The following is a 25,329-nucleotide window of genomic DNA, read 5'->3' on the forward strand; positions in this document are numbered from 1 at the left end:
GCTTCTTATTCCAAAATCAGAAAAGCTGTTAAGTTCCGGCTAACATCAACAGCCAAATCCCTCAGAATGTCCTGGAAACACACTGGATCAATATGTCTAATCTGCTTGTCATCTAACAAGGGTGCAATGCTAAAGGGATCTTGGCCTTTACAAGGGACATGATGATGAAACAACTCTCCTCCTATACTTTTGTTACCTGCATCTAGGCCAATGCAGAACTACAGTCACATGTTATATGTGGGATACTCTTGAAGACAGCATGAAACTACCATTAGTTTGGAATGCAGCAGCCTGATTATTTTCAGGGAGTAGCCAATAGGAACACCTTTTGGCCATTTAGAAAAAGGGACACTGGCTGCCAGTTTGTTTCCAAGTATCAATTCCAAGTGCCAGAATCCAGACATCAGAATTGTTTCTCCCCACATGTCCTCATGTAACTATTACTATACTCTAGGTGCCCCCTTCTAGTTGTACCCTCACTTGATATCTAGCAGAGCCTGGTCTTTTTCCATAGTTGCTTCTACCTTGTGGAACTAGGTCCATAAGGAGATGAGGGGGTGTGATCCCTAGAATGTTTTAGAAAGCACTGTAAAGCAGTTTTATTTTCCAGGGCTTTTAAATAGGTTTGAGCTATAAGCATTTTGGGATGAGTTAATGGTTTTTTATTGTATTATGTGTAGTTTTAATTTAAAACTGCCTTGACCCGCAATGGTAAGGCGGGGTGTGTGTGTGTGTGTATATATTTTTATAAATACCTAGAGTGTGTAAACCATCTGTCTTTTTTATCCTATATAAAAACCCCATAATGATACCAAATAACAGTAAACATAAAAACAAAAAAGGAAAAATAAGCAGTTAATGGCAACAATAAATTTCAAAACTTTACCAGCTATAAAAGACCGCCATTGCAGACAAGATTCAACAATTAAATACTGCAACTGTTCTCCTCAAAAGCTTGCTGGAATAAGGTCTTCATCAGTTTTATAAAACTGAACATAAGCAAGTTTGATTAGTCTCATAATAAGTTCCATAATAAGAATGCTACCACTTAAAAGGTCATGTCCTTCATATTGCCCAATCTCATTTTATATAAGGATGGAGCAAGTCCTTCCTTGATGATCTTTGCGTAGGCAGAAGATTGTCAGTCCAGTAGTACTTTTGAACAGGCTCATTATTAGGACCCCTGGAATTCTGTCTCATATCGCAAGAGGGTAGATGTTTAAAACTTTCTAATATCTGCATTTTCAGTGACTGTAGCTGTAGGTTCAAACATCTTCATACACTCAACAAAGGGCTGCTTATAGAGTACCACAATGCTGCTGCCACCTGGCCTCCAATCTGTGGCTGATATTGCATTACCACATTGGGATGGAGTCATTTGAACCTCACATGAATTCCCAGGTCCTGAACTTAAATATCAGTTTAGAAGTCACTTTGATGATTAAATTACGGAACATAACTGCTGGTATTGGCTGCACCAAACCCCTGTGGTCATGCCACCCCATTCTGAAAACGTATCCTGAAAAAAATAGAATGGAACTGTTAAATGTTTAGATTATGACAGTAGTTTTTTTAACTCCTACCAGTGAAGCTACATTATTTGATGTTTGCTGTTTTAAAGCTTTGCAGCTGGGACATTTTCAGAGCTTCATTTGCATCCTCGTAATGACTAATGTTGTGAGGACAGTGAAACTAAAGCTCGTACTAAAATATCATACATCAAATTTGGCCTCCTTAGTTTACATTAACTTTGTATCCACAAGTAGCAATTCAGGAACTTCTGAGTGGGGATTAAATATGGGAATCAGTCATGTTTTTACCTGTAAAAAATTAAATGTGTCAGAAATGTGGTGTCCCGCTGAACTTTATTGTATATACTTTAGAATCTAGAAGTCCATGGAAGAGAGCCACGTGTTTTTAATTCATACATTTCATTTTTGTGGGTATGCTGAGCTGATCACTTCATGCATCTGCTATTTGCTCAGAACAACCAACATTCAAATCAGCCCCAAGGGTAATATAGGCATAATAGGAAAATTAAGCAGCTGCCATTCCAATTGGTCTTGTCTATAGAGAGATGTTCTGGCAACCTTTATGCTTTTTCAGACCCAGTTAGATTAAACAAGACACCAGATAAATGACAGTAAAGTCCAAAATGTTCTTTTTCTTATGGACAGTTTGAAAAAAGATATGAAATTTTGTTTTTATACATGACATCAACAGCAAAAAATATTATATGAGCAATAATGGAAAACTTCATCTATATCTACAATAGAAGAATGGCTTGTACAGATACTGGAATGGACTGAGATGTATAAGCTTACTTTGGCCGTTTCCGCACGGCGGCGGAAACGGCTGGGTCGGCGCATTCCGCGCCGACCCGAAGACGCTGGGACCGTCCGCACAGATGGTCCTGGGAGGAGGCAGGACGCCGGCGCTGCGGAGCCCTGCCGGCCAATCCCTGGGCCTCCGACGATCGCCGTTGAGGCCTTTGGGGACACTGGCCCCTAACTTCTGGCGCCTGCTCGAGCGGCGCTAGTTAGGCGTGTCCCCAGGCCTCAGCGACGTGCCGGAGGCCCAGGGACAAGGTAAGTGCCGGGTGGGGGAGGCGGCGTGAAGCCGCTGCCGTTCGCTCGGCAGCGGCTTCACGGCGGCGTATTCCGGAAAAGAACGCTTCCCAGCATTCTGGGAATACGCCGGCTGCAGGCCAGCCGGGCGGCGCGAGGGCTGTGCGGCTGCGCTGCAGCTGCGCCCCCCGTGCGAATGGCGGCCTGGAGACGGCGTTTTTACCGTCTCCAGGCCGTCATTTTCTGCCCGTGCGGAAACGGCCTTTGATTAGAGAAAGGGACTTATCTGAGTTTATCAATAACCGGAAACTCCTAATATACTTTTTGCTTTAAAAAATGAATTGATGATTTGTGAATTTGAGGGCTAGGAGAATAAGAAAATTGATATAATAGAGAAAAGTGTATTTAATGGTAATAACTAAGAATTAACTGAATTATAGTTTGGTAACTGGGGAGCGAGTGGTAAAATGTTAACAGAGTTTATATTTGGCACAGAAGAAATTGGGAGCTCTCCCTTTCCCTTTTATTGTGTAGTTTTATATATGTTCTTAGCGATTGTTTTTGTCTTTTTAAAAAGTCTCAAAAGATAAAAAGAATTAAAAGAAAAATGTTCTTTTTCTAACTTCAGTCTATACAATTAAGCTTCATTTTGAAAGAGAAGAAATTCAGGAGACTCTTACCAAGTAATTGTTATTTTTCCTTCATTTTCCATTATCTCATTTTTATTTTTGATTTAAATTAGTCATATCATACAGCATAGACCATCTGGCATAAAACCATCATGTCTAACTCTACATTGCAGCTGCAAAAAATTGCCAGCCTTGTTTGTTGAATGTGCAGCAATACAGAGTAGGGATTTAAAAAGAGAATGACAAGCATTTTGTGACCGAGGGCTGCACACACACCTTCAGACTGCTTGTGGCATTATTTTCTACACTCAGTTCAAACTTGAATATCTGCTCTTCCCATTCTATATACACTCTGGAGTGAAAGGAGGTCTGTCGGTATTAATATAAATCTAACCCAAGCTTGCAAAAGTGATATCAGATGAACAGTTTTTAACCATCTGGTTGACAAAAAAAATCCCCCTGGTTCAGAGAAAACACCTCCTGGCACCCAGTTCCTGTCACAGGAACTCTTAGAACACAAGGGGTCAAAAGAATAGATAAAGGATTCTCTTTTAGACACTGAAAAGTTGGTATTGTACCACTAGGTATAGATAACCTTGAAAATGAGTTCTGTTAGAAGTTGCTTCCCCTAATCTGCCACAGGCAAAAGTTGCCATTTTCCGGAATGAGTGCTTAGACTGAGCTAGGTTGTTAAACATAATCTATATGCTACAGTTCACTCCTTTTCTGACAGTCTTCTCAACACACAAATGAGCCTTGAGGATTCCTATTATATTGATCACTCTAAGGCCCACTCCACACGGTCCAGCAACACCAGTGCAGACCTGGTAAAAACATCAGTTGGGGGGAAAACTTTGCACGGCTGCCACCTTCAAAATGAGGCAGCACGGTCCCTTTCCCCCCCACACCGGTGTTTTTGAAACTTGCTAAACTAGCGACTTTTAAAAAAACACCATTGTGTACCTGGTGCCGAGCGAACGGCACTGGGTGAGAAGGACAAGGGGACATGCCTCCTGCCCTCTGACCCCTGAGGCGTTGCCATGGCCACGGGGGGTGTCCCCTCGTCCCTGTGGAGCTGCGCTGGGAAGAGAAGGTAAGAGGTTTTTTTTAAGGACGTGCCTGCATGCGGAGGTGCCTCCACAAGCTGCAGCAGCTCCAGGGCTGCCCACACGGAAGTGTGTGAACGGCCCCGGGGGCTGCACCGGGGTCATTTATCCTGGTATGCAGCTGCTTCACTGGCCCGTGCCAAGTGGGCCTGAGAGAGAACCCTTACAAAAACATAACAAGCTTATCAAATTCACCTTAGGTGCAGGATTCTTTTTCTGTGATGATTTATCTTCAATGACTGAATAGATTTCAGGTTCATGAGGTCCTAAGGCCTAAAGAGGGGAAAATATGAGGGAAAGACACATGTTCATTATACACACAAATTAAATAAGCAGTTTTAAAGACCTAACCAAGAAAGGAAGTATTGGGGAATTTTACTAAGGGTCCAAGAGGCCAAATGCAACCCTATCAGCATTCAGTGAGGAGAGGGTCAGATTAAACATGTACATTGTCAAAAAAAATTTCAAGAAAAAGAAATGAAAATTGTAATGCAGCACAAGATTGCACTCTAGGGAGGGAAGGTCCAGCTGAATATACATACTGACTTCAAATGGTCAGTTTTCTCTTATGATCTCTTTAAAACAATGGAGTTAAGTTGAAGTGCTAACAGTGTAATCCTCCTAAGCAGAGTTGCCACCCTCTGAAATTGAAGTCCATGACAGTCATTCTGCTTAGGATTGCACTGCATTGCTCTTGTTATTGATTGGCAGGAAAAAAAGAGTGCAAGAAAAGTAGTGCCCATTTATATAGCCTTATCCAATTACAGTAATTTCTGTTTGAGTTTCAAGGCCGGAGCTGATCTTTCTCCTCAGAATATATAGCAGTACTAAAATCACATGCAGAAAGACAAACATCATAACATTTCTGAGCCACCCCTTGTCTCCCAAGAAATCACTTAAAACATGTCAAATTTATCTACATCAGAAGTTCTACCTAAAAGACCAAAAACAGCAATCAGAAATTCTATATCCACGTGCTCATAGTAATGACAGGTTGCCATGGACATGGTGACTGTTTCCCTGGGAGAAGCCTTAGCAGGAAAGACAGACAGGTGGCATTAACAGAATTGTGCAATGTTTGAATGGAACAACAATGCAGAAAAATGAAGACATCTTGGATCTGATTTTCTGCCACACACACAGCATTAATGCTCTCATAATTTTTATGACTGAAAGCACAGGAAAGTTGGAGGGCTATCTATAGCAGACCCAAAATGAACAGTCAACAGCCTTTGGGCATATGCCTGGTGTATTCATCTGATGGGAACTTTGGATACTATATATTTGATTATTAGAATTTGCTTGTGACTTTATAGAACATCATCTGCACAAATCTCTAGTGGTTAGAATTGAATGTTTTAAAAGATTTTCCCCCTTTTCTATTTTATTGTTTTTATTCTTTCTGCTATTATTGAACATTTAAAATTTTAATACCACCACCACCACCACCCATAAAAGGAACTATGGAATTGCAATCACCAGGGCTACTCCAGATCTACAGAGGCTATGAAACAGCTAGATGCCAGGTGGTCTCACCACCACATCAGGTAGCAACAGACACTGGAAGGATTAGGGAATCGGAAGTAGAGAGACCAGGGCTATGAATCCTAGGTGTATATATAGTAGATTTGTGGAAAGCTCAAGGCCAGCTGAAAACATTTTTTGCATCTGGCTGTCCAAAATCTACTATCAACATAATTTCTCATGGTTAAAAATGCATTAATATTATTTTCTAAGTAGATAAAATAACTGACAATGTCCAACCATTTAGTGGTACTCAACATTAGAAAGTTGAGAAAAATTCAGAATGAAAAACAGAGAGAATGAAATAAAATCTTATCCAGAGCATTCTAAAACTTAAGACTAGCCCCTTTCAGGACAGCATAGGGACCCCTATTTTTCCAGTATGAGAAACATTAGTCACTTTTAAAAAATCTTAGGATTGCATTATGGCAAACTGCAGGTTTAAAAGCTCTAATCCTCACATTACTTATGCCACAACTCTTGTCACTTACACCTAATTCTCAGGGCACTAGCAGGATATCAGTGATTAGCTCTCACATATCTTTTTAAACCTTAAAAGCAGCCAAAGGGGGTCTAAACTGGCTCTCGGCAGTAGCAATGGGAAGGACTTTTTTTAACCTTTTCCTCCTTTTCTCCTTTTTCCATGCACAACCACTTCCTCACTCACCCATTACGCTACTATTAGCTCTGAGGGTAGGGGTACCAATCTGGGGCTTGTGGTGTGATTACAGTTAAGAAAGTGTGTTCAGTCAAAGCACTAAACAACCCTTCTCCCCAGCACCAATTCCATGCTTCTTGCAGCTGAATCTCAGTTTTTTTAAAAAGACATCTGAAAATCCAGTCATAGACTTCTTGCATAAGGTGAGCAGATTTTAACATTGGTCTAAACACCATTTAACACCATTGTCGGGGGGGGGGTCGTCTTGATTAAAAATTTGGTCTATATGGAGCAACAAAAATTTTCATAGAACGTAAGCCGCCTGCCCATCCGCCCCCCCCCCAACTTCACAGACCTACCCAGGCTCTCAGGGTCCCCGGGAGGCACAGCAGCCCAGCTGCAGCAGCAGCGGAAGACAGCCTGGCAAGGCGAAGCGAGGTTCTGCAGCGACCGTCACCAGAACGAGATAGCCAAGGAGAGCCGGAGAAAGAGCACAGGGTGGGAAATAGGGGAGCGCCCCATAGGTTCGCCATCACGGGTATATTCCCTTCCCGTTCTCCCGCCATTCCCTAGCTTGTCGTGCATTCTTTCAAAAAATCGGGACTTTTTAAAAACACCGCAGGACGCAGGACAAATTGTTGAAAATTGGGACTGTCCCGCCAAAAGCGGGACGTCTGGTCACATTATTCTTGCATCATATGTAGTCTGGTGCTTACTGAGTTAGAATCTATGACTTGGATCCCAGAGAATCATATAATGTCATGTGTGGATACAAAGCAACAGTGAACATCACAATGTCTCTCCCCACCTCTAAAATACTCCTGCTGGTTGAAGAACTCCGTTGACAAACCTAACTGGCAGTGCATTCCACAGTTTAATTACTTATTCCATGAAGAAGTATTTCTTTTGTATGTCCTGTGTCTATTACCTATCATTGGGTGCAACTGCCATGTTTTAACATTTTTCTTCCCCTTTCACTTGGAGCCATAATGGGCAATTAGGGCTGCCATAGCAGGAGTACTGACAGCCCTAATTAGTATCTTGAGTTCTAGTATTAAAGCTGCTGTTTCAGCACCTTTACAACAGCTGGCCTGAGTGTCAGGCTCCCTCAGTTTCTGACAATCTTTCTGATCTCCCTCTTCACCAGGTTGAGGAAGCCCTTTCCTCCACTCAGGTAGAACCTCTCCCCTGAACATCCAAACAGGGTTTCTCTAGTTTTTTTTTCTGTTACTTTTTATTTTCCCTCTCACAGCTCCATTCAGTGACTTCTCCCTCTCTGAGTCTTCTAGTTCTCATGGCAACCAGAATTCCGCAGCAGCCTACTTTTCGCCCTAGGTTAAATTTTAGTTTGCCATAATTCATACCATGTTTGCTATTGATACTTACAGCATAGAGGGACCCTGGAAGTTCTGAGCAGCTTGCAGCTTCTGACCCCTGAGCTGGACACTTCTCGACCTTCTTCTTCCAAAGGCATACCACCTATTTATGAGGATATGATAAATAGGAGTAAACAACAGTGCATTAGTTCCAGGTGTGTTTTTTAAAAAAACATTTTTATTGCCATTAGCTACCACCTTTGAGTGCCAGTGTGGTGTAGAGGCTAAGGCAGGGGTCTTCAAACTATGGCCCTCCAGATGTTCATAGACTACAATTCCCATGAACCCTATCACTTGGCCATGCTGGCAGAGGCTGATGGGAATTGTAGTCCATGAACATCTGGAGGGTCATAGTTTGAAGACCCCTGGGCTAAGGTGTTGGACTGTGTATTTGTGGCTGATTAAGCACAAGGCATCTGCTGCGCGATGGGGGAAAATGTATGTCACAGCAAGATTTCTTGTACGTATTTCTTCAAGCCCCACTTTCACTTTCTAGAGTCACCATGGCAAGTGAGACCACTTGTAGCATGAATTTAATTTTGCTTCGCCACCAGAGTGGGGAGATTTTGCAGTGAGTGCAGCTTTGCCCTGGACCTTTTCCCTCCTCCTATGCCTATCTCCACCCTTCCCACTCCTCACACTGCTGTTCTTCCCCCTTACTCTGTTTCAGGTTGCTGATTCCTTCCTGCTTCTCTAATGCTCATTTCAGTATATCAATGGATCAATATAACGGCTTTTGCAAGGAACAACACAAACAAGGGTTTACTTCTGGCTCCATCCCACCTCCCCTGCTCTGCTTTCAAAACTTTTCTTTCAAACATTTTAAAAAATAAGCCTCTCTCCTGCAGCAACAGCTGGAAGGGAGGGGAGAGAGAGAGACAAAGAGAGAGTGGAGGGGAAGAGATGGGGGAGAATATTAACCCTATAGTATTGGGACTACTGAGTGTTATGAGAGCTGTGCATTTAAGAGGGGCAGAGTTAAGAGAACCAGGAAACAGAGGCCCGTTGAGACTAGCTGCGGGGAAAGACTGGACTGCCTCCTCCCATGTAAAAACAAAAACGTGAGACCACACTTCAGCCCCACCGTGTAGCTGAAAGGCCCAAGGTAATGGGAGTACATATATGCATGCCATCAAGTCACAGCTGACTTATGGTGACCCCGTAGGGTTTTCAAGGCTAGAGATGTTCAGAAGTGGTTTGTCATTGCCTTCTTCTGCACGGGCAGGGAGAATTCTGAGTGAACTGTGACTGGCCCAAGGTCACCCAGCAGGCTTCATGTAGAGGAGTGGGGAACTGAATCTGGTTCTCCAAATTAGAGTCTGCCACTGTTAACCACTATACCAAATCCCCACCTGGAAGCTTGCTGGGTGACCCTGAACCAGTTACATTCTCAGCCCTGACCCTGGCTAGTATTTGGATAGGAGACTCAAGGAATATCAGAGTTGTGAGGTTGGGGCAGGCAATGACAGACCACCTCCAAACATCTCTTGCCTTGAAAACCGTACAGGATCTCTATAAGTCAGCTGGGACTTGATGACAAAAAAGGCTACCACTTTACCTTTCTAAGATCTCAAAAGCAGTTTGAATATGTCTAACATTCACACTACACGTCTATTATACTGATGAACATAGTAACATAAACAGGACCAGCCTGCCTATCTATCTAATTTAGTGGATCAGAAGCAAGGTTTCAGATCTGATTTAGTATAAGACAGTTACAATGAGCAAAACCTGCCTAGACTAGGCATGGCCTAGATGCAAAGTAGTGAACATTATAGTGGGTAATGGACTATTCTAAGCACCTGAAAGGCAAGGTAACTCCCCATTCCAGGAAGAGAATTCAGGGCACCTTTCTCTGGAGGCAGGTTACAAGAACATTGGGCTGAAAACATACTTGTCAAGTAACCATGTATTCAGCTTGGGTGCCAGGTACTGTGGTATTCAGAACCCACATACTAACAATATTTATGCTGTAAATACTTTTTACCCAAGTAACAAGTGTGTTCTGATGAATATGAGTAAGGATAAGCTTTTTGATAACTTGCCTCTCTCTTCCAGAACAGCAGTACTGTTCCCATGATGCTCACAACAGCCAGAACAACTGTAAAGGTGATCAGGCATATCCACATAACAAGGGGAGGCTCAGTATATCCCCCGTCTATAAGGAAATGAAGAAGAAAGCAAAGTATCTAATAATCAAGTGGCCACTGACAGCCAGTGTTGACTATTTTGCTGATAATCTCTAACATGAAAATGAGAATCTGTGATAAAACTAAAATTCATTGTAGAACTTGTAGCTTGCTCAGGTGGATTGATGGCTTTGTATCACAACAATACAAAATGTTCTTTTCAATGTATCCTGGGTGGATCTGAAATGTCTTACTCATTTACAAGGTGGCATCTTTAGAAAGGTTTGCTGGTTCTATTTTTTTTAAAGTGCTCAGTAATTTATACATTGTTGTAGGACCAGCTCTGGCTCCCCTGTTACAGTCTCCTGATACTCTCCAGTTAGGAAGAAGAAGAGTTTGGATTTATAGCCCCCTTTCTTTCCTGTAAGGAGACTCAAAGGGGCTTACAAACTCCTTCCCTTCATCTCCCCACAACAGACACCTCGTGAGGTAGGTGGGGTTGAGAGACTTCTGAAGAACTGTGACTAGCCAGCCCAAGGTCACCCAGCAGAAATGCAGGAGCAGGGAAACAAATCCAGTCCACCAGATAAGACTCTGCTGCTCATGTGGAGGAGTGGGGAATCAAACCCAGTTCTTCAGGTTAGAGTTCACCTGCTCTTAACAACTACATCACACTAGCTTTCTATAAGGCAGTATATTTGCTTCCTCTTTCAAGTGGCTGTCAGTAGCAGTAGCTAAAGTCTTCCCAGCAAAGAACTATCTCAATCTTAAAAGAATTGCACTGTCTGCTTTTAAACCTAATTAAAAATGCCAGTCAAAGCCCTGAACAGCCTAAACACATTTTAATCACTCATTGATTAAATAAGTATTTTCCTTGTCTATCCTGAATCTACTGCCCATCAGTTTATTGGATGCCTGAGTTCTATAATTTTGGGAGAGAGAGAAAAAAGTTCTCCTTATCCACTCTGTCTACCTCATGTATAATTTTATAAACTTCTATCATGTCCCTGTGTTAAGCTATTTTTTTCCTATTGAGGGGATGTACATAGCCTCCTCAGATTTTTGGCATCTTGGCTTTTTTTTGAACCATAAACCTTCCTTTCAGTTTCCAGGTATTCTGCAGGTCGTAAGTGTATAGGCTTCGGGCTCACCACTCTGAGGTATGTTTGGGATGCACAAGGAGATTATTGAGATCACTGAGGCTGGATTAATATATAAACAGCTAAGAAGATTTAGTAATTTACAGGTTGGTTTTAAAGGAATAAATCAGAAGCATAGGTCTCCAGATAAAGTAGAAAGCTGGCCGAGACACATAAATTTAAACTGGTTATGACTTTTCTACAACACTTTCAGGCACAGACTTTTATTGACTAGCCCCTAGGTTGAATCTTCTCTCACACAGAGAATTCCACCCATCAAAGCCTGCCCTTTCCCCAGAGTGAGAATAAATTGTACAAGATCTGCTCATTACCAGAAACAGACCTAACAATCAAGCACTCTCTTCTCTCCCAGAGATAGAGCTAAACCACTGTGCCACACTACTAGGCAGAACTACCCATCCCTCTGGCCTTTTCTGCACAGTTTGTTTACAATGTATCGCTGCTGAACACTACATGTTTTCCTTTTAATGCCACATGTTTTTACCTGCATTTGGTTCTGGAAATGTTTTCCTTTAATTTTTCCTCCATTGTTATCCCAAACACTTTTACCACAATTTTTTTCAATATATTTACAAGCTGGCATTTCTCCTATATGAGTTTCAGCTAGAGACATACAACATCCATTGCAAGAAGACAATCTAGCTTGTTCTTTTAAAGCAAATCAAAGTTGAAACCCATAATCTAAATTTTGTTGGTCACACTTTTCTCCCACAAACCTTGACCTGCCATAGACAACTTACCTCTAAAAAGGATGAATGTCCCCATTCCATGACTTTCTCTATTGGCCCATTTAGCTTGGCAGTAGTAAGCACCACTTGCTGACCTATGTTCAGTAGGTTTGATAGAAACGTTGCAAATTGTTGTTGCTGTTTTGTTCTCTTTTCCAGGAGGGATAGTTTCAGAACGTTTAGATTTGTGAACTGTGATTCTCTCGCCTTTTGAGTTAATTTGGTAATAAATAATTTCAAAATTTATATATTCAGGTTTATAAAGGAAGATAGCCTTGCAGGCTGTATTCACTTGTTCGTTGACAAAAGCAGTCTGGATTAAAGATTCCTCTTGTACTTTGAAAGTGCCTGTTCGATGACAAAGCATTATTTTTACATTACCCAAGATTTGAAAACACTGCCCACTCAGATGGATATTTCCACCTGCATTTGGCAACAGCAGACTGTATTTCTCACATGCCATGAAACTGATTCTAGAGCAGTCTACAGGAGGACTGCAAATTTTATTATATGTAAATTCATTAAATAAGAGCAAGAAGCAACACCCAAGCATAATTTCTCTGGAGTTGCTACAAATTTATAACAAAGACCCCATACTCACTTGAGTCTAATAGATACAAATAATCTAAGGAGCCATATACATATTGAAATATAAAAATATTTATCTGTTTTATTCTTACCCCACCTTTCTCCACAGTGAGGACCCAAAGTAGCTTACAAGATTTTCCTTTCCTCAGTTTTATCCTCACAACAATTCTGTAAGGCAGGTTATGCTGAACATGCAAGATTGGTTAGAGGTTTGTGACAAACTGCAGATAAATTATGATTTTTTAAAAAAAAGTGCAATTCTGTCTGCAGCCATTGTTTTTTACATTCAGAATGAGGCATAGAGGCCTGGGAACAGGAGGAGCCATCTGATTGGTGGTGGCCTCATGCACTCTGATAATAAAAGTGCGCAATAACAGGGTAAATAACAGTGTGATGTAGAGCAGGGAGGAGGATATCTCCCTTGTGAGCACAATCTGAAAGGCTTGTGAAATCTTGAGATCTGCCTTTGCTGAAAAAGAACATTACCTCTCTGAGGAAAGTAGTGGCAGTCAGTATGAGATTCTGTCTTGCCCTGCTGTGGTGATAGCACTGTGTACTATGGTTAAAGCAAATATACACTGACTAGGAGATCTGGTGGTTAGGTTATTGAGGAGCTCAGGCTGAGAGCTACAGATTTAACCAGCAACAGGATAATTTCCCAGGAGAGAGAAGAAGAATCCTAAAGACCAGATAGTCTGCTGTATGGAATTTTGCTTTGTGTTCCTCTGAAGAAAGTGTTTTATGTTTATTTTGAGGGTTATCTAACTGAGGCTTGTGAGGGCACTGTGTCAAGTGTCAGCCTGAGTTAGACCCTGAGTGTGAGGGAAACCCATTAGCTCGACAAGAGCTGAAATATAGGGAACTATACAATCTAAGTAACTGTACTATTTGAAGAACATCAAAACTAACTGAACCTGAACAACAATCTTGTCAAGTCTGTGCAAGAGAAAAAAAACCCTGCTTATATGCCAAAGCTCTGGTGTAAATATACATTTCTGCTGCTACCTCCATTCCTATCTCCAAGTTATCCACCTCTGTTTAAATTTAGTTCTGCCTCAGTATTATTTGTGCCTTATAAAGGGTTTTGCCAAGGAAAGTTTTTAAAAGTCAACAGGCATTCTTCGCCTTCTGGGAAATATAACAGGGCTGAGGGAAATCTGGAGTCTCCCAGATCCTCTTGACTGTATCATGGTAATGGACTTGCCAACCTGATTGGTCCCCTAAGCTCCCAAGCCCTGGTAAAGTGTACCTGCCCACACCCATTCTTGAACCATGGCAAGATGGCATCAAACTAACAATGCTATGCAGAGCTACTCCAGTCTAAATCCACTGAAATCGACAGCTTTAGACTAGAGTAGCTCTGCAAAGGATTGCAAGATAACCACCAATCCATAACACAGCAATTCTTACTCTGAGCCTGTTACAATATACTCTAGGGCAGGGGTAGAGAACCTGCGGCTCCATGAGCTGAGCCACTGGCTTCATCCTTGCCCGCCCTGCAGGCAGCAGGGCGGGCACACCAACTGCCCGCGGCTGGCTGGGCCACTCCACAGGCTTCCCCTCTCGCCCGCCCCGTTAGAGCAGGGCGGGCGTTTTCCCGGCGGCCGGCGAGGCCGAGCCGCTGGCCCCATCCTTGCCCGCCCTGCAGGCAGCAGGGCAGACGCATCCATGCACTTCTCAGAATGAGCGGAGTAAAAGGTAAAAAAAAAACCCCAATATTTACAGTGTTATCTTTATTTTAAATGTCAAAAATTATTTGCGGCTCCAAGTGTTTTCTTTTCCCGTGGAAAACAGGTCCAAATGGCTCTTTGAGTGTTAAAGGTTCCCTACCCCTGCTCTAGGGCCTTGTGAGTCTAGGCTGACATTCAGCAGAGTATTCAAGTAATCTTCTAATTTACAAACTCACTTCCTACAGTCTTGTAGAATGTTTAGTGTGAATTGCATAAACACAAAACTGCCTTGTATGGAGTCAGACCATTGAACTATAAATGTCAGTATTGTATACTCTGGTGGACAGCTAGGGTTGCCAACCTCCATTTGAAGCAAGATCTCCCAACATTACAGCTGATCTCCAAATGACAGAAATTGGTTACCCTGGAGGAAATAGCTGCTTTGGAGGGTAGATTCATTATACCATGCTGCGGATTCTTCCCTTCCAAACCTTGCCCTTCCCAAGTTTCCAGCTCCTCCCCACCCCCAATTCCGCAGGAATTCCCCAGCCTACAGCTGGCAACCCTAAATAGCCCATCTTCAAGATCTCAAGCCAAGGTTTTCACATAAACAATGTTTTAACTGAATATGCCAGAAGTGGAATCTAGGACCTCCAGCATGTAAAGTAGGTGTTCTTGCATTGAATAGCAGCCCTTCCCCATGTCCATTAAAATCTGGGTCATATAGGCAGGCCATATAGAAAGCCAGAGTGGTGTAGCGGTTAAAAGTGGCAGACTCAGATCAGGGAACCAAGTTCAGTTCCTCACTCCTCCACATTGTCCCTCCTTGGGACAGTCACAGAACCCTGTTAGCCCATACAGAGACAGGCAATGCCAACCACCTCCAAACATCTGTGACTTGACGGCACTTTCCTCAACCACCACCACCACAATCACAGGCAAGATTTACTTGCCAATAAATATATGAATGGCCTTGATAACCATCAAACATTGTATGTGCACATTGGGGGCCTGGATCCATTTTTGTCTGTAAGTCACATATACAGTTTAGGCATAGCCATCTCAGACCAATGCAGAACATATCTCTGTATGATTGTTTAGAACATTCCATCCAGCAATGGAGAGGGAGAGATTATGCTGAACTTTGCAAGCTGCAGTCTGCCCAGGAATAGAACATTTCAAATGATGCACAAAACCTGTGAGCAAAATATTACGCAAATCTGTTGTCTACCATGCCACTGGCTTCCTCTTTTTTTTCTTCTGAAATTCTGCTATGTGGAAAGTGACAGGTGGAAGTGGCTTGATTACTCATCTTGCAGGAATACAGTATTACAGCGTAACAACAGGGATGTGTGTGTACACAGAAAGTTTTCAGGACTGTGTGTTTGGTATAGCACACCATTTATTTTTATCTGTTATTCCAGGATGTGCTAAGTGGGTCAGTGCTCTTTTTTAAAAAATTTATTTTTTGGCAGTGCTGTGTGAGACGGTGTGCTAATGAGGCTCCTGTGGGCCTCTTCTGACGTAATTCTTTGAAGATATCTCACAAGGATAAACATGTCAAAAAGTTATGTCAGAACAAGTTATTCATTTCTAATGATGAATTCATGAGCAGGATCTAACAGGAAACCAAAGACCTTCTCCTTGGATTCCTAAAAAGCATCAAAATGTTTTCCCATGAATTCCAGACATATTCAGTCAGCCATATACTCTCTCTCTCTCCCCCCCCCCCTTAATGTATGTATGTATGTATCAAAATCTGTTTAACTACTGTAAAGAATATTGCAGTGGCCACCTACATCCACTAAAAATGTATATGTGTGTTGTGGAAAAGATACAAAGAGTTGTGTTGTTGGACTGCTAAACTAGGATATGGGAGAACCAATTTCAAATCTCCATTCTGCCACTGACATTTGCTGGATGACTTCAGATCTCCCTCAGCCTAGCTAAGTTTATCCAGTTTCACAAGGACAAAATGGAAGAGGGAGAATAATGTTATAAATCATTTTGAGTTCCCTTTGAGGATAAAAGCAAGATACAAGCCAAATAAATATTCTCAAGCCCAACTCATTAATGGGAGGCAAAAACACAACATGCTAAAAAAAAGTCAGTATGCTCATTTCAGACCAAATTGTATCCTGTGCAACCCTGTATGGGAGTTCACAACTGGCAAGAATGGTCACAATCTTTAACCCCATCTCTCCTCTGGAATATGGAGACATTAATACCAGCCTTTCTTACACAGTTGGTATGCCCAGACAGATAATGCATGAGAAGCTCACAAGAAAAGTGCTATCTGAATTCTGGGTACTACATATAATTAACAGAAGGTCCATCAAGTCTGATAAGGAAGATGGTAGAAGAGGGAACAATCTTTTCCCACAACAAACTCACTACATGCTTCGCTTTCTGCCTTTCTGTACCACCAGCAGCCTTATACTACCACCTCTAACTTCATTCATTAACAAGTTTTAAAGCGGTATGTGTTAAGTTGCTGTTCATCAGTTAATGGGTTTGGACCCATATGCTTGCTACTTCCTTACGTCACACCAATATCTACTAACTGGGTCATACCATTTTCTTTTTCTTGCTAGGAGATTAAGACCAAATTCACACATATAGCACAGGAACATAAAAATGCAATTGTAAATCAATCAGCCTGCATGACCATTAACTGATTAAGAAAAATTGCCTTTCTGTTTTTCACACATGGATATTAACAAATGGAAAAAACCCCAAAAGCACCCAATGTGGCATGAGTAAATTTGGCCTTACAGAATATGACTGAGGAGACTACAAAAGAAGGGGAAAGAAGGACATGCACTGAAATTAAATTAGTATTCGATCTGAACGTTTGATTGCCTATAAGAGATCAGTTAAAATGCATTTGCAAATGAGCAGATGAGAGATTAGTCAGAACAAGGAATTGAACACGTGCCTTTTTTTACCTCCACAGTGAAGAGTCCAGAGAAGCAGGATGACAAGATCTATACTGGAGGCCATGACAGCTAGTGAAAAGAGGTTGCTGACTGAGAGCCCTCAAGTGCCTAGCTAAGGGGTGTTACAATTAAGAAATGCTCTCTTTCTGTCTTTCTCTTCCCTTTTCTTGGGTTGGGCAGGACAGTTCTCAAACACTACTACGGTCATCAGTTCCCTGCACATATTCAGTCTCTTCTGCTTTTTAACCACACTAAAATGCTGAGACATTAATAGACATCTCCTGTTTGTACAGAAGTAAGACTTATACAAAACATTTGTTGCCTGAGGTAGAAAATTCCCTTCCACTACTTAGTACTGGACTCAGTCAGTTCTCTTGCCCAAGTCCCATTGTAATGAACAAGAACTGCAGAAGTATTGAAAATGAGATACTTATTTTAAACATGATTTTAGTCAGGTGCCACAACTGCTCCCTGGTTGTTTTTAAAATGTAGATTTAGACACTAGACAGCTCAATTCAGATTGGGGTGGGGGGTGGGGTCGGGAGGAACTCTGTGACAGGTGGGGAGGGCACGGGGGAGACTGTGCTGTGCTGCCTCCAATGGAGCTCCAGGTGGCACAGCAAGCATCAGGGAGAAAAAAAACCCACTGCTACCTGAAAAAGCTCCACTGGAACAAATGATTTTGCCACGTTTCCATGGCATAAGTCGGAGGGCTGAGCTGGGGCATTACCAGGCTAAAAGCCTGGTGGAAGATGACCAAAGTTGACTCCACCTCTGACAACACCCCTGGCCAGCCCCCTGCTGTGCTGGTGTGCTCCCAGATTCTAACACAGCCTCTGAGCAGTGGCCTCCTCTAGGTTTAGGTATCACAGAGCTCTGCAGCACCTACCCACCAGTGTATTTGCTCCCCCTACTGGTGCAGGTGCCTTTACATCGGTGGGGTGGGCAAACAGTGCATCCCCATACTGCTCCCATGATCCGTTCTGCCTTCGCCCATCTGTATTGGGCTGTTAAAATGAAGATCTGACCTAAGACTTTGTCCATTCAGATATATCAGAAAGGTTCCTAATCCAATCAGAATTATTTATGACCGTCAGGAGACTTCAGAAGCCTTCCAATCTGATGGTTACTTTGGTGTCTCATTGTCTGGTTTTGATTTCCCAGACTGCAGAAGATGGGAAAAACTGGGGCAGTCAGAGGTAAAAGTGGCTCTGCATCAGATGACTGGAATGCCCTCCAAATGGAACAGCTTCTATAAAAAAGAATCATCCCAACAGGCATTTTTGTTCCCAGCATTTGATCTTTCTACCTTTTGGGATGACTTTTTGTTCTGTTGCCTGAACTATTCTGTCAACTGGCATTTTATACAATTGTCCAGTTAGGCAGGCCTGCAGGGGAATATTTTGTGTGCATCAACTGTAAAGCAAAGAAGATATGAGGAGTTTAAGCACAGAGGTTACAACTTGCTCTCCTGCCTATTTTGATCACACAAACTGTACAGTAATGTCAGATTAACAAATTGGTAACTGGATAGCTGTTTCTTTAGGCTTATAATATTTGATTTTTAACACAAGCAGGCACAAAAATTCATCATTTCCAAGAACTCCACTAGACAGTTTCAGTTGAAGATCTGGGTTACTCTCTGATTAGCCACACTTACAGAGATACACTTTAAGTGTAGCAGACCTCCTATATGGAAATATATGCCTTGTAGAAAATAATGTGCAAACTGAAAGGTTTGTCACTATGTATGACTACTGCATGAATCTCATTTGCTGTATACTCAAACATAAGAAAATTTTACCTATGTATGCACCAAAACTAACACACATATGTGCATCATATAGGAATATTTACATGCAGTAGAAAACAGCAAGAGTCTACCGTGTTTCCCCGTGTCTTATATTATTTTATTATATTAATTTATATTAATTTATATTATCTTATTATGTTAATGTATAATAAGACAGTGTCTTATATTAATTTTTGCTCCCAAAGATGCGCTATGTCTTTTTTTCAGGGGATGTCTTATTTTTCCGCTCCACTGCTGCATGCTCTGGTGTTCTGTTTGACAGGCATGCTTCCAAACAAAAACTTTGATACGTCTTACTTTCAGGGGATGCGTTATATTTAGCACGTCAGCAAAACCTCTACTATGTCTTATTCTTCAGGGATGTCTTATTTTGGGGGAAACAGGGTAGTAGCACCTTAAAGAATAACAAAATTTCTGGCATGGTTTCTGTCTCATTACCAGTGCTGATTTCTCCATACCTTCTACCCCTCTGCATGTCACATTTTATCCAATCACACCTTCTATTGTCACTTACCTGCTATTAACATTTACATGTTATTCCCATTGTCTGAATTCACTCATCTCTGTTTAAGGATGGATAGATTCACATTCTAGCTATATCTGAAGAAGTGAGCTGTGACTCATGAAAGCTCAAACCCTGTCAGAAATTTTGTTACTCTTTATGGTACTACTGGACTCTTGCTTTGTTCTACTGCTATGGACAGACTAATACAGCTACCTATAATGATCAATTTACATGCAGTTTGCATACTGTGCCCTACATGAAAATGCTTATAATGAAGAAAATGAGTCATCTCTAAAGTATACCTTTCTGGTTTTCAAGTAAGTTACAATCTTACAATGATTTTCTGACTGCCAACATAGCTCTGCCACACATGGTTGCTGTTAGAGCAAATGCTGAATTGACTTTTTATGTCATATAGTCACAACCCAATGCACCTTCCAGTGTACTCATACAAAACAATGAAATAGCAAGACAGACATCAAATCAGCTGCATCAGCAGCCAAGAACAACAATTAAAAATATTTATAATCCACCAACCTAGCATCAATAAAATGACAGTACAAATGAAACCTGAGGGGAAAAGACAGAACTTCAGTAAAATCATGAGGGAAAAGATACTTTCACCTGACACCAAAACAGTACAGTTCTGCACAATATGAATCTCTGTGGAGAGGAAAAATCAGGTTATTACTACAAAGAAGACTCTCTGTAAAATCCTAAGCATACTTTCCTGGGAGTAAGGTCCACTGAATTGACTTTAGTAGGATTCTGAGTAGACCAGCTTATGATTGCTCTAAAAGTGTTACATAAAGTTGAAAATAATTATAGTCACTTCTAAAGATACCTGTGATTCTATGGAAAGATATATGGAGAGGATACATTATGCTATGAGTACAGGCACCTTTATTTCAGGATAAGGCATTATTAAAAGGTCCTCATTTATTAACAGGAGTTTGGTGGCACCTGAAAGACTAGTCTTTATGGTGCCACAAGGCCTCTGTTTATGCTGAAACAGAATAAAATTAATACCCCTCTGGAAGTATTACCATGGAAATAATATATTATTTGCTTCTTGCAGGCTTAGGCAAGCAACATCATTTTATTATGGTGTTAGGGCTGCTTGCCAACCATTGATTTGTTAGGCAGATTGCCAGTTATTACTCCAGGATGTTTAATCAGTGGGGAATAATGGTTAGGAGGTGGTTACCAGCTTGGTGAGTATATTGTGGTACTTTGCAGACTAACAAATTTACTGTAGTATAAACTTCCATGGGCTTGAATCCACTTCATCAGACACATGAAGTGGATTCTCACTCAGAAAGATTTTTTTTACAAAGAGGAGTAAAGAAATGTGAACAAGTGTGATGAGCTCCCAGACCCACCTACCTCCTGTTATGATGCCTTCTCTCACTTCCCTATTCCATCACTTAAGTTAAATCAAATGATAGGACCCCAGGACCCACTGAAGGAGGCAAGTACAAACTTGTAAAGTCAGTCCCTTCCGACACACGTCACAAGCGCATCCCATGCATACACACAATTTCATGTCATAAAAGAAAGTTTTATTTTAATTCTGAATTTACATTTTCTTCAATACTGAAATTATACTATTGCCCACACCAGGGGCTTTCTACCATGCCCCCCAACCACCCCATTCTACCCCTTCCCCCCCCCCCACACACACTGATGTAACATAACATCCTGCCTGAAGAGTCCCACAAAGCTTGCTGACTATTTTTAACAGTTGGTTAGTCCAAAACTAATCATGAATTATCTTCCCAAAGTTAATTTCTCCTGCAAGTCCACACTTGATTAACAAATAACTAAATGGTTCAACCACTCAGACCCCATAGCAGAATGCCTGCAATTCTTGATGAGAAGCAGCCTGCTAAAACCTCTTTCAGCTTTTGACAGTCATTGACTGTGTGCAGAATATCACACTTCACTTAAAATTAGTTGTGATTGTGTTCTGTAACTCTCATTTAATAAGTGGGACTGTTACTGCCAGGAAAATAAACAAAATATTTTCCTGAGTCAGGTTGCCTGGCTATACTGGCTCCATGCCCGGACGCGGAGACTTGTGTGGTTCAGAAGCCTCCATAAGGCTCACAGAGAACGCTTATATATGATTGTACCAATGCTATATGGTTTCCCTCTTGTTTATGCCAATTAAGGATGTAATAAAAGCCCCTCTTTAGTTGAATTTATGATATGCCCGCTGTTTAGGATTTTAGTTTGACTAGGTTCTTCAGTTAAGTTTAAGGTTTTGTTATTGTTAGGTTTAGGAAAGTCTTGCCTATAAGTATATGTGTTTATCCCTTTAAGGTTTCCCTAATGTTTAAGTTTAGAAATGTTACTTTGAAATTTGTGTCTGATGGCCAAAGCAGTGGCCTGAAAGGTTTGATATTATGAGACAAGGAAGTTGGCTCTGGAATGCAGCTTAGACCAACGCCCAGCCAACTCCTTGACAAAGACAAAGATCCTCTTTGGACTTGCAAATCAAATCTGTTGCCAGCACCCAAAGGTCTCCAGCCATTGGAAGACGTGCAGGGACCACCATTGGACAGTTTGAACTTTTCTTTGTTGCAACAAAGCGAGGCGGGAGCCTCAAGGTATTATGAAAGGAAATAGCTGGGTGTGGCAGCGAGCCCACCTGGATTTTTATGAATGGACCTTATCTGCTCTCTATTCAGCACCATTGCGAGATCTCGCGGGAAGATGTTTGACAGCGGGATTTTGTAATCTCATTCAGAAGTTGTAACTGTATCTTGTGTTGGCATTGTTTGTTTTCAGATTGGTGTTTGGAGAGAGACTTGCCTCCTCTCCTCCCCTATTCCCTGCCCCTTTGCCCCTTTGAAGTTTGGGAATAAAAGTTCTTGCACTGCGTTGCAAGAGCGCGATTCTCCTGACCAAGCTGTATCCATCACCTGCAAATAAAAACCTTTTGCTATGAAGAACGTCGGCGTCCTGCGCCTCATTATATTGCTGAGCTGAAATCACTTATTGTTACCTGAGCTGCAGCGGTAACAGGACTAGGGTTGCAGACCCCTAGCTTGGGAAATTCCTGGAAAGTTGGAAGTGAAACTTTGGGAAGGCAGGGTTTGAGGAGCAGAGAAACCTCAGCAGGGTATAGTGAAAACAGTCCACCCTCCAAAACAGCCATTTTCTTCAGGGAAACTGGTCTCTGTGGTGTGGAGATCAGCTTTAAATCCGGGATCTCTCCAAGTCCCACATGAAGATTTACAACCCTAAAAGCTGTTTTCCGAAAGTCCTAGTTTACTGTATCAACATTCTCTTCCTGTCTAAAGGTCCTGTTCTGGTCCATAAACTCCCCTCTCCAGCTTGATAACACCACACTTGGTCCCATTTCCCAAGTTTTCTAAGCTTCTTATGCTGAACTGTACAGTGGAGGTCTCTGCTTGGGAAGAAAGAGGATCTGAGTCAGAAGAATCCAAAGGAAGGGTTTTGGTGGATGTGGAAGAATGGGGACACCTGAGGAGAGCCCCAGAGAGTCTAGAGAACCAAGAAACTGGTCTAGTAAATAGAACCAGCTGACGAATTGGTGGGTGGGTGGGAAAAATAAAGCGTTGCCTGCCTGTTGTGCTCGTGTTGGAGCGTCTTCAACAGGGTTTTTGAAGAAAGATTTAGCATTTTTGAAAAACCCAGGTTGAGAGAAATTAAATGGGCTGAAGTTGTTTTGGGGAAGAGAGCTATGCGAAGCTCTTCCCTAAAACACTTTTTATAATGAGCTGAAGACATATTTATACTGTGTTGAATTCACCAGTGTCGAGAGAAGTGAAACTGAAGTGTGGAAGACCTTGCTTAAGGATATATTTATGCAAATTCTTTCTCCATAGGGTGCTGTCTGGTTTCCGGGCTGTATGGCCGTGTTCTAGCAGCATTCTCTCCTGACATTTCGCCTGCATCTGTGGCTGGCATCTTCAGAGGATCTGATAGTAGGAATGGAAAGCAAGTAGAGTATATATACTGTGAGGTCAAAAGGTGAGGCCATCTGAATAGAGTAGCCTGGCATGTGAGTCGGTAGACTCCTGCAGTAGCTAGAGGATCCCTCTAGGCGTCTACCGCATACGTAGGAACCACCAAATGAAGCGCTCAGACACAAATCAAAGAACACGAAAGGCACTGCAGACTATTTCAGCCAGAAAAATCAGCAATAGCAGAACACATAATAAACCAACCTGGACACAAAATATTATTTGAAAACACAGAAATTCTGGACCACTCTGACAACCACTACATCAGACTACACAGAGAAGCCATTGAAATTCACAAGCACATGGACAATTTCAACAGGAAGGAAGAAACCATGAAAATGAACAGAATTTGGCTGCCAGTGTTGAAAAATTATAGAATCAAGACAGTGACTAATCAGCTCCACACAAACACAGGACAACTATAGACAATAGCAATCAAAGGGAACATAGACCAGGATACTTCTATTCAGATGCATTCACCTATTGACCTTGCTATCTTCATTGTTACTCACATGCTACAGACTCTTTTGTGACTCACATGCCAGGCTACTCTATTCAGATGGCCTCACCTTTTGACCTCACAGGCGAAACGTCAGGAGAGAATGCTGCTAGAACATGGCCATACAGCCCGGAAACCACACAGCATCCCAGTGATTCCGGCCGTGAAAGCCTTCGACAATACATCTTTCTCTGTAGTTATGGGATGTCCAGATCTATGAGAGTTACTTATTCTCAGGGACTCTCTCTGTCTCTTGATTCTCATAAATGCTACTAGAGCACAGTGCTGCTGGCCAGGCCCTCCTTGGGCTTCAGGGAGTTGGATTTTCAGTCTGGAAATCTGCTATGATTCTCTTGCTAGGAATGGTCTCAAGTATATCTTCCTAGGTTTCCTGTTGACTAGAGAGGTGCTAAAACTCTCTAGTTTTAAATAAAATATTTCAGTTAATGTCAAGTTCCAAGGGAAGGAGAGCATGTCCCCCTCACCAACCACTAGCGTTACCAAACTCCTGGTGTGGCCTGGAAATCTCAAAAAATTTCAACTGATCTCTAGTCTATGAAGATAAAGTACTTTGAAAGAAGTGGCAGCTTCAGGGGACAGACTGAATGGCACCACACGTCTCTTCAACTCTATCCACTCCCTAAACTCTACCCTCCTCAGGCACTGATGCCAAATCTCTAGAAATTTCCCAACCTGTGTTGACTTCCATACCGCCCTCCCCTCCCCCCCACACCTATGTATACAGCCTTTAGACAAATGGAGCATGAAAGACAACATTATCAGCATGTTCCTGAAATCTATATGGCCACACCCAGTTTTTTTACATTGGAGTGCAAATATTTTAAAATCTTTTCCTATACCTTTTCACCTCCACTTCCAAAGTTCTTTCTTCTTCCTTCACTGTGTTTGCCTCTCAGGTCAAAAAGGGTTGGTGGGGGAGGGGGGTTGTTTGTTTTTGTCTCCCAGAACTGTTAAAAATAAATTTTCCTCTCTCTTCCAAAAGTGTTTCCACTAGGGTTGGGTGCTCCAGATTGGAGAATTTCTGGAGAATTTTTTTTGGGGGGTGCGAGTGGGGGTGGACATTTATGTATTATTCATGAATTTGACACCCCTGCCAGAGTCTACCCTCCAAAAGCAGCCTTTTTCTCCAGGGAAACTGATCTCTGTCATCTAGAAATCAGTTGTAATTCTGGAAGATTGCTGGGGCTCTATCTTGAGGATAACAACCCTAGTTTTCACTCCACTCTCATTTAAATGAAAATATGTTTTTGAAGTTTTACGCTTTCTAACCCATAGTGAAAGTGAAAAACAGCTATTCACAATTTGGAAAACATGCAGGCAAAGGAAACTTAGGCCGTTTCCGTAGAGCCAAAAAACAGCTCCCTAGGAACGGGAAAAAATACCGTCCCTGGGGTGCTGTTCGCTCGGGGGGCTAGGTTTTTG

The 25,329-nt window shown here is 41.9% G+C and overlaps 1 protein-coding gene across 2 annotated transcripts in view; it reads right to left on the reverse strand.

The window, feature by feature from the left end:
• The window catches only part of NFAM1 (NFAT activating protein with ITAM motif 1), a 34,252-nt gene that overhangs the window by 1,509 nt on the left and 7,414 nt on the right, over positions 1 to 25,329 (reverse strand). Inside the window, exons 1-5 of one of the 2 annotated variants that reach the window (XM_048500922.1) lie at positions 17,084 to 17,401; positions 11,890 to 12,225; positions 9,906 to 10,018; positions 7,871 to 7,963; positions 4,498 to 4,575 (exon numbers count right to left, since the gene is read on the reverse strand). In XM_048500922.1, coding sequence (XP_048356879.1) covers positions 4,498 to 4,575; positions 7,871 to 7,963; positions 9,906 to 10,018; positions 11,890 to 12,225; positions 17,084 to 17,138 — 675 coding nt within the window. In that variant the 5' untranslated portion in view covers positions 17,139 to 17,401. Of the gene's footprint in view, positions 1 to 4,497; positions 4,576 to 7,870; positions 7,964 to 9,905; positions 10,019 to 11,889; positions 12,226 to 17,083; positions 17,402 to 25,329 lie in introns of those variants that run through there. The other variant, XM_048500923.1, reaches the window with a different exon arrangement.

This window comes from Sphaerodactylus townsendi, linkage group LG06, assembly GCF_021028975.2.
Source record: "Sphaerodactylus townsendi isolate TG3544 linkage group LG06, MPM_Stown_v2.3, whole genome shotgun sequence".
NCBI lineage: Eukaryota > Metazoa > Chordata > Lepidosauria > Squamata > Sphaerodactylidae > Sphaerodactylus > Sphaerodactylus townsendi.